The following is a 14,748-nucleotide window of genomic DNA, read 5'->3' on the forward strand; positions in this document are numbered from 1 at the left end:
TGATGTTTTGACTATCTCTTTTGCCAACTCACTCCATGGATTGGGAGTGTCATTCTGATTATGGGAATCAGAGTCCTTAGTGTCTTTGAGTTCAGTCAGAGTAGAAAACCATTCATTAAAACCTGTTTTTAAGATTCTGTTTCTTAAGAACCACTCCTGGTACCAAGATGTAATATTAGGGTTCTCTAGAGAAACAGAATCAACAGGGAACACTCACAAATATAAAATTTATAAAAGTGACTCACATGACTGCAGGAACACAGAGTCCAAAATCTGTAGGGCAGGCTGTGAAACCGATGACATCGATGGAGGTTCTGGATGAACTCCACAGGAGAGGTTCGCCAGCCAAAGCAGGCGTAGAGCCTGTTTCTTCTGAATCCTTCTTAAAAGGCTTCCCTGATTAGATTAAGCATCACTCATTGCAGAAGATACTTCCCTTTGGCTGATTACAAATGGAATCAGCTGTGGATGTAGCTGCGTGATCATGATCTAATTCTGTGAATGTCCTCATTGCAATAGACAGGCTAGCACTTGCCCAACCAGACAAACAGGTAGCACAGCTTGGCCAAGTTGACACATGAACCTGACCGTGATATGAAGTATGCAACAACATGGATGGACCTTAAGGACATTGTGCTGAGTGAGATTAGCCAGAAACAAAAGAGCAAATACTGCATGGTCTCACTAATATGAACTGACATTAGTGAATAAACTTGGAGAATTTCATTGGTAACAGAGACCATCAGGAGGTAGAATTAAGGTAAGATATTGGGTAATTGGAGCTGAAGGGATACAGATTGTGCAACAGGACTGAATGTAAAAACTCAGAAATGGACAGCACAATACTACCTAACTGTAATACAATTATGTTAAAACACTGAATGAGGCTGAATGTAAGAATGATAGAGGGAGGAAGGCTGGGGTCACAAATGAAATCAGAAAGAAAGATAGATGATAAAGATTGAAATGGTACAATTTAGGAATGCCTAGAGTGTATAATGATAGTGACTAAATATACAAATTAAAAAAAGGTTTTGCATAAAGAAGAACAAAGGAATGTCATTACTGCAGGGTGCTGAAAATAGATGGTAATTAATATTTTAAAATTCTAACTTATGTGTGAGACTAAAGCAAAAAAATGTTTATTTGGTACAAAATTTATATTTTGGCTAGTGCATTTCCTAATATAACTTACGTAGACAGCTTAATTGAACACTGTAAGTACACGGAACCTTGAGTAGGACATGAGATTTTGTTGGTTTGTCCAGGATGATGCCCTTATAAATCCCCAAGTGATCTGTACAGTGAATAAAAAAGCATTTGCAAAGTCCCCTTCGGAGAATGGTGAGAAGGGGGGGAATTTCAACTTCCCCAAGTTGAATTCTTGATATTCTCACAAGCAGTGTGGACAATCAAAGGAATAGGCTGAGCTCCCAATCTTGGGGTTTGTTCATGTGAAACTTTACCCCACAAAGGATAGGTCAAGCCTACTTAAAATTAAGCCTAAGAATCACCCCCAAGAGAACCTCCTTTATTGCTCAGATGTTTCCTCTCTCATCAGCCAACTCAAGCAAACTCACCGCCCACCCCCTGTCTACGTAGGACATGACTCCCAGGGGTGTGGACCTTCCTGGCAACATGGGACAGAAATCCTGGAATGAACTGAAACTCAGCATCAAGGGATTGAGAAAGCCCCTCAAGTGAGCTGAGACTCAGCATCAAGGATTGAGAAAACCTTCTCTACCAAAAGGGGGAAGAGTGAAATGATACAAAATAAAGTGTCAAAGGCTGAGAGATTCCAAAGAGAGTTGAGAGATTATCCTGGAGGTTATTCTTACAAATTAAATAGATATCACCTTGTTAGTCAAGATGTAATGAAGAGGCTGGAGGGAACTGCCTGAAAATGTAGAGCTGTATTCCAGTAGTTATGTTTCTTGAAGATTATTGTATAATGATACAGCTTTCACAGTGTGACTGTGTGATTGTGAAAACCTTGTGTCTGATGCTCCTGTTATCTATCTTATCAACAGATGAGTAAAACATATGGAATAAAGATGAATAATAGGGGGGACAAATGTTAAAATAAATTTAGAGTGAAATGCTGGTGATCAATGAGCGTGAGAGGTGGGGGGTATGGTATGTATGACTTTTTTTCTGTTTTCTTTTAATTTTTTTTTCTGAACGGATGCAAATGTTCCAAGAAATGATCCTGATGATGAATATGCAACTGTGTGATGATATTGTGAATTACTGATTATATATGTAGAACGGAATGATCAAATGTTATGAATGTTTCCTTTTGTTTGGTGTATTTTGGTGTTTAAAAAATTGTTTTAATTAAAAAAAAAAAGATTGGAAATGCAGCTATCCAGAAAGGATTTATGGAAAGTCCTGTTGTCTGACTCTTGGGACCCCTGTGTGCTGCATGTGAAACTGATATGTTTTTTGCCAGATCTGTATGAATGGACCCACTGCCAGCCTGGTATATTGCATTCCAGCAGATTTAGCAAAGCAAAACAGATTTTGGTGCTGTGAGGCAATGATCATTAATGGATTCCACATGAGACAGCGAGTTAAAGCTTAACAGGTTTATTGAGAGAGAGAGAAACAGATTGAGAGTAAAGGAGAACAGGCAAGTAGGAGCCAGTGAAACCTGCTAGCAAAAGGTAAGGAAAAATGGTTCCCACTCTCTTTCTGACAGCTTGTGGTTTTAAAGGAAAACCCATACCAAGAGGGTTGGGGGGTGACATGTGGCTGCAGGCTTCACTGGGAGATATCAGGCTGGTGCAGATCATGACTTCATGTTCTGGTCTGGCCTCTGGTGGGTGGGGTATTGGCATGTTTGTGCTCATCTATCTTGCCAGCACTTCAGGTCCTGTCAGAGGAGCTGCTGAGGGAGCGAAACTGAAGGGGCCCCCATGCCACAAAATCCATTTTGTATGTCAAGTTTTTTTTCTGAGACCTGACATTCCTGCCTTTTTATTTTAATAAAATTGACTGGAGGTGGGGTTAGGGTTAGGGGGCTGCCTTAGTTCAGCTTGAAGGAAATTTTAGAACGAACAGGGCCGTTGTGTCCTCTTTTTGGCTACTTCCTTTTGTGTTCGGGCACAGTTGGGGGAAGAAATTGCTTTGAGTTTGTGCTGGTTTAAAAGGAAGCATGCCCCCTAAGAAAAGCCATGTTTTAATATAAATTCCATTTCATAAAGGTAGAATAATCTCTATTCAATACTGTATATTTGAAACTGTAATGAGATCATCTCCCTGGATGATGTGATTTAGTCAAGAATGGTTGTTTAACTGGATTAGGGGATGACATGTCTCCACCTATTTGGGTGAGTTTTGATTGGTTTATTGGAGTCCTATAAACGAGGAGACATTTTGGAGAATAGGAGATTCAGAAAGAGCAACACTATGAAGCAGAGAGTCCACCAGCCAGCAACCTTTGGAGAAGAAGAAGGAAGATGCCTCCCGGGGAGCTTCATGAAACCAGAAGACAGGAGAGAAAGCTAGCTGATGACGCTGTATTCACCATGTGCCCTTCCAACCAAGACAGAAGCCCTTACTGTGTTCGCCATGTGCCTTCTCACTTGGGAGAGAAACCCTGAACTCCATTGGCCTTCTTGAAACAAGGTATCTTTCCCTGGATGCCTTAGATTGGACATTTCTATAAACTTGTTTTAATTGGGGACATTTTCTCGGCCTTAGAACTGTGAACTAGCAACTCATTAAATTCCCCTTTTTAAAAGCCATTCCATTTCTGGTATATTGCATTCTGGCAGCTAGCAAACTAGAACAGAGTTGAACCAGGAAATTATTTTTTTTTATTAATTAAAAAAAAAGAAAAGAAATTAACACAACATTTAGAAATCATTCCATTCTACATATGCACTCAGTAATTCTTAGTATCATCACATAGATGCATGATCATCATTTCCTAGTACATTTGCATCAATTTAGGAAAAGAACTAGCAAAACAGCAGAAAAAGATATAGAATGTCAATATAGAGAAGAAAATTAAAATAACAATAATTATATATATATATATAAAAGGAAAAAGAAAACAACAAAAACAGAAGATACAAACAAACAAACAAACACAAAAAAACTATAGTTCAGGTGCAGCTTCATTCAGTGTTTTAACATAGTTACATTACAATTAGGTATTATTGTGCTGTCCATTTTTGAGTTTTTGTTTCTAGTCCTGTTGCACAGTCTTTATCCCTTCAGCTTCAATTACCCATTATCTTACCCTGTTTCTAATGCCTGCTGGTCTCTGTTACCAATGATATATTCCAAGTTGATTCTCGAATGTCGGTTCACATCAGTGGGACCATACAGCATTTGTCCTTTAGTTTTTGGCTAGACTCACTCAGCATAATGTTCTCTAGGGCCATCCATGTTATTACATGCTTCATAAGTTTAGTCTGTCTTAAAGCTGCATAATATTCCATCGTAGGTACACACCACAGTTCGCTTAGCCACTCGTCCGTCGATGGACACTTTGGCCGTCTCCATCTCTTTGCAACTGTAAACAATGCTGCTATAAACACTGGTGTGCAAATGTCTATCTGTGTCTTTGCCCTTAAGTCCTTCGAGTAAATACCTAGCAGTGGTATTGCTGGGTCGTAAACCATTCTGCCAGTCTATGTCTTTAGATTGGGGAATTCAGTCCATTAACTTTTAGTGTTATTACTGTTTGGATAATATTTTCCTCTACCATTTTGGCTTTTGTATTATATATATCATATCTGATTTTCCTTCTTTCTACACTTTACTCCATACCTCTCTCTCTGTCTTTTCGTATCTGACTCTAGTGCTCCCTTTAGTATTTCTTGCAGAGCTGGTCTCTTGGTCACAAATTCTCTCTCAGTGACTTTTTGTCTATAAAAGTTTTAATTTCTCCTTCATTTTTTAAGGACAACTTTGCTGGATATAGGAGTCTTGGTTGGCAGTTTTTCTCTTTCAGTATCCCAAATATAACATCCCACTGTCTTCTAGCTTCCATGGTTTCTGCTGAGAAATCTACAGTCTTATTGGGTTTCCCTTGTATGTGACAGATTGTTTTTCTCTTGCTGCTTTCAAGATCCTCTCTTTCTCTTTGACCTCTGACATTCTAACTAGTAAGTGTCTTGGAGAACACCTATTCGGGTCTATTCTCTTTGGGGTGCGCTGCACTTCTTGGATCTGTAATTTTAGGTCTTTCATAAGAGTTGGGAAATTTTCAGTGATAATTTCTTCCGTTCGTTTTTCTCCTCCTTTTCCCTTCTCTTCTCCTTCTGGGACACCCACAACACGTATATTTGTGCGCTTCATATTGTCCTTGAGTTCCCTGATCCCCTGCTCAAGTTTTTCCATTCTTTTCCCTATAGTTTCTGTTTCTTTTTGGGATTCAGATGTTCCATCCTCCAGTTCACTAATTGTAGCTTCTGTCTCTTTAAATCTACCATTGTAGGTATCCATTGTTTTTTCCATCTTTTCTACTTTGTCCTTCACTCCCATAAGTTCTGTGATTTGTTTTTTCAGATTTTCTATTTCTTCTTTTTGTTCAGCCCATGTCTTCTTCATGTCCTCCCTCAATTTATTGATTTGGTTTTTGAAGAGGTTTTCCATTTCTGTTCGTATATTCAGCATTAGTTGTCTCAGCTCCTGTATCTCATTTGAACTATTGGTTTGTTCCTTTGACTGGGCCATATCTTCAATTTTCCAAGCATGATCCATTATTTTCTGCTGGTGTCTGGGCATTTGATCAGATTTCCCTGGGTGTGGGACCCGGCTGGTTGAAAGATTTTTCTGTGAAATCTCTGGGCTCTGTTTTTCTTTTCCTGCCCAGTAGGTGGCGCTCGTGGCGCTCGTCTGTCTGTGGGTCCCACCAGTAAAAGATGCTGTGGCTCCTTTAACTTGCCAATCCGAATCTTGCAGTCGGCCCGGGAAACCATGCGTGGAGGGGGGGTCGCCGGCCACCGCGGCTTGGGGGAGTACCCGTCCAAATTGCCCAGCTGGCCCGAGACGCCGAGCATGGTGGGAGGGCCCTGCTATCCAACGTTCCCAGTCGGACCGGGAAGCCACGTGTGTGGAAGGGACCCCGGTTGCCAGCCGCCCTGGCCCGGGAAAGCGCGTGCCCCTCGGGTATCTCACCGCAGCGGATTCTCCCTGCCTGTTCAGCCGTTCCAGAATGGGGTATGCTGTCTTTTTGGTCTCTGTCGTGGCTCTGGGAGCTGTTTTGTATTGTTTCTGTTTCTTTAGTTGCTGTTCTGGAGGAGGAACTAAGACCCGCGCGTCTTACTAAGCCGCCATCTTCTCCGGAAGTGAACCAGGAAATTATTAATTGGGTTTGGGGGCTTCTCCTTCTGGAACTGGCTGATAGCAATGTTTTTGTCGTAACAGTAGATCTTTAAATTTTTATTATAGCAGGAGTATGTTTTCAGAATTTTTCTGGATGGCCACAGCTACTATTGACCTGTGAACAAACTTAGAGAGACATTGTGAGAGGCAGGGATTTAGGATAAAAATTAATAGGAGGGATAATTAAGGAGGAGTGAGTTGTTAATAAGGTCTAAGGGGCAAAGGGATGAATTGATGAAATAAGTTACTTTTGGAGAGCTTAGCATCTTCAGGTTTCAGAGCTTCTTTGGCACTGGAACAATTTGGAGGTTTTAAGTCTCTGAAAAAGAAACTTAAGTAAAATTTTTTAGAGCATTAGATATTTTTTAGGGTTTCTAGGAACATTGTTGGTTGGGATTTGCCATATTGTGGCAGTTTGTAATATCTGACTGAAATTTGCATAGGAGTAACCTCCAGAATAGCCTCTCAATTCGATTTGAAAATTCTTAGCCATTGAAACTCTACTGCTTTTCCCCCTTTTGGTCAGTTCATCCATGTTAGGGCCAGGCTCATTTTTGGAGCTTATGTCTCACAGTGCCAGGGCCAGCCATGTTCTGTGATGCCAAGGTTAGTTGTATTTCACAGTGTCAGTTTCCAGGTTTATATTCCTGGAATTTATATCCCACATTGTGGGGAAGCTCAGAGTTTGGCTTAGAGACAGACCACATTTGAGCAAGAGCAGAGCTCTTCTGGAGATGGCTCTTAGCCACTAATTTTAAATAGGTTTAGTTTACTATTATAGAAATAAGTTTTATAAGGGCAAGCCTTAAAATTGAGGCCTTGGTTTCCTTTGAATTCCTGAAAGGTTTTTTTTTTTAATTTTGTTTATTTATTTATTTAAAAAAATTTAACAACAAACGAACAAAAACATTAACATATGATCATTCCATTCTACATTTATAATCAGTAATTCACAATATCATCACATAGTTGCATATTCATCATTTCTTAGAACATTTGCATCAATTCAGAAAAAGAAATAAAAAGACAACAGAAAAAGAAATAAAATGAAAACAGAAAAAATAAAAGATTATACATACCATACCCCTTAACCCTTGCTTTCATTGATCAGTAGCATTTCAAACTAAATTTATTTTAACATTTGTTCCCCCTATTATTTATTTTTATTCCATATGTTCTACTCATCTGTTGATAAGGTAGATAAAAGGAGCATCAGACACAAGGTTTTCACAATTACACAGTCACATTGCAAAAGCTATATCATTATTCAACCATCATCAAGAAACATGGCTACTTGGAACACAGCTCTACATTTTCAGGCAGTTCCCTCCAGCCTCTCCACTACATCTTGAATAACAAAGTGATATCTACTTAATGTGTAAGAATAACCTCCAGGATAGCCTCTTGACTCTGTTTGAATTCCTGAAAGTTTTATCTTTCCCAGTTCCATAATGGAATCTGCAGACACTTTTTCATTTTTTTGCCCCAAACATTCTGAAATGTAAAGTATAAAACATTAATTTGTAGAAAATATTAAGATTTTGTTTCTTATTCCAGGTTTTATATTAAATAAAGCTGAATTAGGTTGTTTAATTTATTAGACAGATTAAATGAGATAGTGCAAATTTTGGACAAAATGAACATTTGTTTTGTTTTACACAAAAGTTAAAACTTTAAAATACAGACAACATTATTTTTTACCTTGTATATTGATTGATTTTGGCTTTAACTGTATCAGTTTTATTACATTTTTTTTAAGTATTCATTTTTTATTTCCTGTATGAATTCTATTTCTTCATCAGTATCATTGTTCTATTGGCGAGCATTGATGAGGAAAAGTTCTTACAAGGAGATTTCTCATAATTGTGGAAGGAAAGATTGAATTAGGTATGATCCATTCGTGAGTCTTAATGTGATGCCATTGCTTGGATATTGTTAAACACCAACTTTAAGAAGGTATATTGGGAAATATCAGAGAAAGGTGAATATCCCCTGTTATTAGGTTGGACTAAGGAATCTCTTATTTAGAAGAACACTAGGGTTGCGTTTTAGCTTCCTAGCTGCTGGAATGCACCATACCAGAAAACGAAAGGCTTTTAACAAGGGGAATTTAATAAGTTGCTAGTTTACAGTTCTAAGGCCGAAAAAAATGTCCAATTGAAACAAATCTATAGAAATGTTCAATCAAAGGCATCTGGGGAACGACACCTTGGTTCAAGAAGGCCAACGACATTCAACATTTCTCTCTCAGCTGGAAGGGCACATGGAGAACATGGCGGTGTCTGCTGGCTTACACGTGGCTCTACCAAAAAGGGGCTCTCTCCAAAATATTTCCTCTTTTAAAGGATTCCAGCAAGCAACTCCACCTTCAGTGGGTGGAGACATACCTCCATGGACATCATCTAATCAAAGGTTACCACCCACAGTTGGGTGGGTCACATCTTCATGGAAGCAATCAAAATGTTCCCACCCAGCAATATTGAATGAGGATCAAAGGGCATGCTTTTCTGGGGTCCACCACAGATTCAGACTGGCACAGGCTGCGTATGGAAATCTTGCATTTTATGCATGATAGTTCTGTAAATCCACAATGTCTCTAAAATAAACAAAGACAAAAGAGAGCCCCACTATCTTCCTGGCAACGTGGGACAAAGATCCTGGAATGAGCTGAGACTCAGCATCAAAGGATTGAGAAAAACCCTAGAATGAGCTGAGAATTAACATCAAGAGACTGAGAGAATCTTCTCGACCAAAAGGGGGAAGAGTAAAATGAGGCAAAGTGTCAATGGCTGAGAGATTCCAAACACAGTCGAGAGGTTATCCTGGAGGTTATTCTTATGCATTAAGTAGATATCACCTTGTTGTTCAAGATGTAGTGGAGAGGCTGGAGGGAACTGCCTGAAAATGTAGAGCTGTGTTCCAGTAGCCATGTTTCTTGATGATGATTGAACAATGATATAGCTTTCACAATGAGACTCTGTGAATGTGAAAACCTTATGTCTGATGTTCCTTTTAGCTACTATATCAACAGAAGAGTAGAACATATGGAATAAAAATAAATATTAGGGGGAACAGATGTTAAAATAAATTCAGTTTGAAATAGTGGTAGGTGAAGGCGAGGGGTAAGGGGTATGGTACGTATAGTTTTTTTCTCTCTATTATCATTTTATTTCTTTTTCTGTTGTCTTTTTATTTCTTTTTCTAAATCGATGCAAATATACTAAGAAATGATGAATATGCAACTATGTGATGATATTAAGAATTACTGATTGTATATGTAGAATGGAATGATTTCTAAATGTTTTGTTAGTTAATTTTTTTTTAATTAAAAAAAAAAGAGAGAGAGCCCCACTTTAACGTGAATGAATCTGACTGGTGAAATGGTGGGTAAAAGTCAGATGCTTTTCAGTGCTAATTTATGATTCAGTTTTTCTGAAGATCAACAACGGGCAAACTGATCAATGATGACAAGACAAAATAAAGGTGACTCACAAGTGCCCACATTAAAAAAAATTATTGCAGTAGCTTATATGCAACAAAATATTTCCTGTTTTAAACACTTTAAAGAACACATCACCAGTTCAGTGGTGTCAATTACACTGACAATGTTGTGTGAACATCAATAACACCAGTCTCCGGAACTTTCTCATCCCCAAATAGAAACTCTGTACCATCACGCCTTTTTGTCTCCCAGACCACACCCAGAGCCTACCAATTAGTTTTATGTTTGTCTCTGGACCCCACAAACTGGCAGTGAAAGTTGGACCTCAACGATGGTATCAGTGAGTATTGGGAGGATGTGAATAAGGTGGAGAGTCTCCACCACCATCGCCCTTAAAATTTCCTGAATAATTCGATAAAATTTGGTAAAATTTTCCTAACAAAATCTGCTGCTATGAGTAGAAGTCAGCTTTCGGAGTTGGAGAGAAGGGATAGAAGGGCAGAGACCATTTCTCTGTCCTTAAGTAGTATCACTGGGGGATTTGCTGCAATTCGCAGATGGGTTGATGTTTGCAGATTTTCCAAGCAGGCGATTGATGCTCTTCTCTCTGGCCAGTGGAAAGGTGGCTTGGAATCCGTAGCTCCAGCAGGCAGAGAGCATTGCCCACTAGGCAGGGGCGCTGAGCCAGGTAGGTCGGTGCATTTTCATTTTAATGAATAGCCATGTTGAATTTTGTTATTTTCTTCTGTCACCTTTTCTTCTTCCTTTGGATTTAATTGCTGCTCCCCCACCCTGAGTTTTAGAGATGCATGCGTACATTGTTGATTATCAGCATTTATTTTTTCTAACATGTGCAATTATGACTGAAACATTCTCTCTAAACCTGGCCCTTGATGTTTTAGTTTGCCGGGATTCCTGTGATGCATACTGGAGGCTGGTTACAACAGAAATTTATTGTCTTGCAGTGCTGGAGGCTAGAAGTGTGAAATCAAGGTACTGGCAAGAGCCATGCTTCCCCAGAAGCCTGGTTTTCTGATGGAGGTTTGTGTGCCTCTGTCATGTGGTGATCTGCCTTCTTTGGTCTCCTCCTGTGACTTCTACTTTCATGTCCAAATTTCCTTTGCTTAGAAGGACTCCAGTCATACAGGTTTAAGGCCACTCTGATTTAATCTGGCCTCACCTTAACAGCATCTTTGAAGATCCTATTCACAGATGACTTGAAAAGGTCTTGTAGGGTGACGTGATTCCATTCCCAACAGGCTGAATACCATGGGGTATGTGATTTTTTTTTTTTTAATTACAGTTTAGTGGCTATGTCCTAGTTTGAGTATCCTGAAAGCAGAACCCAAAGATGAATTTTCTATTTTGGGAGAAGTTAAAATTGACAGAAAAGTTGCAATGGAGAGAGAACTTAAAATGCTGTTTAAGTTCCTCATAGAGATGAAGAGACAAAAGAATTAGAATCTAAGCTCGGGGGGAGAATTTGGGATTCCAAAATGGGATGGAGGCAGTATATGTTAGGGTCTTGGCAGCAGCCAAAATGGACAATTTTGTGGCCAACAACGTGGTCCGTGGGGAGTCCAAAGTTGGGACATACGCTAAGTTGGAATGAGGGTACTGAATTATTTGTATAAACTAAGGAGCCAGGATAAACACCCTCAGGGGATCTGCGTGGGGTGTCCGTGTTTTTCTCCGAAGGATTGATCTCGACTCTTGCAGGTAATTGCTGTTGTTGAGCTGCTTCTTGTTTTTGCTGATTATGCTTGAATTTTTCTTTCTTGAGTTTCGCTCTATGGTTCTTGAACCAAACCTGCAACACGGTTGGATGTATTCCCATTTTACAGGCCATTTCCTTCTGAAGACTGGGGCTTGGGTACGGGTTCTTACTGAACAAGATTTTCAAATCTGCCAGTTGTTTTTCAGTAAACATAGTTCTCTTCCTCTGTGAATATGTCTGGTGTTTACCTTCACAATGCCAAGATCTGGTGGGCAGCGTCTCGACCGGGTGATTTAAAGTAGCATCACTGGACTCAGTGGCAGAACACCTGGCATGGCATACCTCTTGATGGGGTGGGAGAGGAGCACCTTTAGGAAGATCCTCTGAGTTCGCCATCTTTCACTCTTGGTCTTTTCAGGTGTTCAGATCCCGTGGCAAGAACTCTTTATTACATTTTTAATAGGAGTTTGAGGGTTATATAAAGAGGAAGTACTTTAGAATTTAATGATAATAGTTAATGCTTACAATTTGAGCTTTAATTTTTATAAGTATTTTTAAATGAAGCTTTTTTAGAAATAAAAATATTAGACAGTTGTTTTATATGAAGAAATGATAACAGGGGTTTTGTTCTATTATACTTTTACACATATACCAGTTATGTTATTTAACAGATAAAATATAATATGTATGTATTTGTTTAACTTTTCTTTTAAAGTTGAGCACAAATTTTTTTAGAGAAGTATTAGAGCAAAGTAGTGCAACTGACAATATGGCAGTTTTTATGATTTGTAGCCTTTTTAAAAGAATTAAAGCCATGATTAATAACATTATACCATTGCTTAACATTATATAGACTAGTATCAGGATACAACATTGATAGTGAGAATATTGTCAATTTTTTAGGAATTTATGCAATGTTCAAATATATGAATATTCAATTTATTTAAATGTAATTAATAACAAGATAGAAAATACTTTTTAACCATTGTAATATATTTCAAATACTTTTTTATGCAATAGGATAAGTTATTTTCCTACCTTAGTACCTTATTTATACAAGGTGAGGGAACAAATTATTTGTAACAGTTTTGTCCTAACAGTGAGAAGACTTTTTTCTGAAATAAAGGATAATGCCAGTATAAACATTAATAAAGATATTATTTTGATGTAAAATATTTTAGACTCAGTATTAGGATGATTAAGAAAAATAGTTTTTTCAAAATACTTTATATTAAGAGCCTACTAACAATCCAAATTAATAGAACACAGAGAAAACTTAATTTTAGTTTTGTATGAATAAAAGCATTATTTTTAAAAAATTTTTATTAATAAAACCAATCAACACACAATATGAACATGCTTTTTTTCAGCACATAGTTGTATATTCATCATGATCATTTCTTAGAACATTTGCATCAATTCAGAAAAAGAAATATAAAGAAAACAGAAAAAAATTCATACATACCATACCCCTTACCCCTCCCTTTCATTGATCACTAGCATTTCAATCTACTAAATTTATTTGTTATTTATTTATTTATTTATAAACTCAAACCATGTATAACTCTTTATTGATTTTCCACAGAAGACCTCAGCTCTGATGATAAGGTTTTTTTTTTTTATTAATTAACGGAAAAAAAGAAATTAACCCAACATTTAGAAATCATACCATTCTACATATGCAACCTGTAATTCTTCACATCATCACATAGATGCATGATCATCGTTTCTTAGTACATTTGCATCGGTTTAGAAGAACTAGCAACACAACCGAAAAAGATATAGAATGTTAATATAGAGAAAAAAATAAAAGTAATAATAGTAAAAACAAAACAAAACAAAACAAAACAAAACAAAAACCTATAGCTCGGATGCAGCTTCATTCAGTGTTTTAACATGATTACTTTACAATTAGGTATTATTGTGCTGTCCATTTTTGAGTTTTTGTATCTAGTCCTGTTGCACAGTCTGTATCCCATCAGCTCCAAATACCCATTATCTTACCCTGTTTCTAACTCCTGCTGGACTCTGTTACCAATGACATATTCCAAGTTTATTCTCGAATGTCGATTCACATCATTGGGACCATACAATATTGGTCTTTTAGTTTTTGGCTAGACTTACTCAGCATAATGTTCTCTAGGTCCATCCATGTTATTACATGCTTCATAAGTTTATCCTGTCTTAAAGCTGCATAATATTCCATCGTATGTATATACCACAGTTTGTTTAGCCACTCGTCTGTTGATGGACATTTTGGCTGTTTCCATCTCTTTGCAATTGTAAATAACACTGCTATAAACATTGGTGTGCAAATGTCCGTTTGTGTCTTTGCCCTTAATTCCTTTAAGTAGATTCCCAGCAATGGTATTGCTGGGTCGTATGGCAATTCTATATTCAGCTTTTTGAGGAACCGCCAAACTGCCTTCCGCAGTGGTTGCACCATTTGACATTCCCACCAACAGTGGATAAGTGTGCCTCTTTCACCACATCCTCTCCAGCACTTGTCATTTTCTGTTTTGTTGATAATGGCCATTCTGGTGGGTGGGAGATGATATCTCATTGTGGTTTTGATTTGCATTTCTCTAATGGCCAGGGACATTGAGCATCTCTTCATGTGCCTTTTGGCCATTTGTATTTCCTCTTCTGATAGGTGTCTATTCAAGTCTTTTTCCCATTTTGTAATTGGGTTGGCTGTCTTTTTGTCATTGTGTTGAACAATCTCTTTATAAATTCTGGATACTAGACCTTTATCTGATATGTCATTTCCAAGTATTGTCTCCCATTGTGTAGGCTGTCTTTCTACTTTCTTGATGAAGTTCTTTGATGCACAAAAGTGTTTAATTTTGAGGAGTTCCCATTTATTTATTTCCTTCTTCAGTGCTCTTGCTTTAGGTTTAAGGTCCATAAAACCGCCTCCAATTGTAAGATTCATAAGATATCTCCCTACATTTTCCTCTAATTGTTTTATGGTCTTAGACCTAATGTTTAGGTCTTTGATCCATTTTGAGTTAACTTTTGTGTAGGGTGTGAGATATGGGTCTTCTTTCATTCTTTTGCATATGGATATCCAGTTCTCTAGGCACCATTTATTGAAGAGACTGTTCTGTCCCAGGTGAGTTGGCTTGACTGCTTTATCAAAGATCAAATGTACATAGATGAGAGGGCCTATATCTGAGCACTCTATTCGATTCCATTGGTCGATATATCTATCTTTATGCCAATACCATGCTGTTTTGACCACTGT

At 38.0% G+C, this 14,748-nt stretch overlaps 1 protein-coding gene across 1 annotated transcript; it reads right to left on the minus strand.

Annotated features, from left to right (window-relative positions):
• Nucleotides 1–11,074: 11,074 nt before the first annotated feature.
• LOC143689584 (divergent paired-related homeobox-like) lies at nt 11,075–11,897 on the minus strand. The gene is made up of 2 exons (XM_077167849.1): nt 11,870–11,897; nt 11,075–11,749 (listed from the first exon to the last, which is right to left on the minus strand). The coding sequence occupies exons 1-2, from the start codon at nt 11,895–11,897 to the stop codon at nt 11,217–11,219; spliced, it is 561 nt and encodes a 186-aa protein (XP_077023964.1). The 3' UTR covers nt 11,075–11,216.
• Between the last annotated feature and the right edge of the window lie 2,851 nt (nt 11,898–14,748).

Source organism: Tamandua tetradactyla, chromosome 7 (assembly GCF_023851605.1).
Source record: "Tamandua tetradactyla isolate mTamTet1 chromosome 7, mTamTet1.pri, whole genome shotgun sequence".
NCBI lineage: Eukaryota > Metazoa > Chordata > Mammalia > Pilosa > Myrmecophagidae > Tamandua > Tamandua tetradactyla.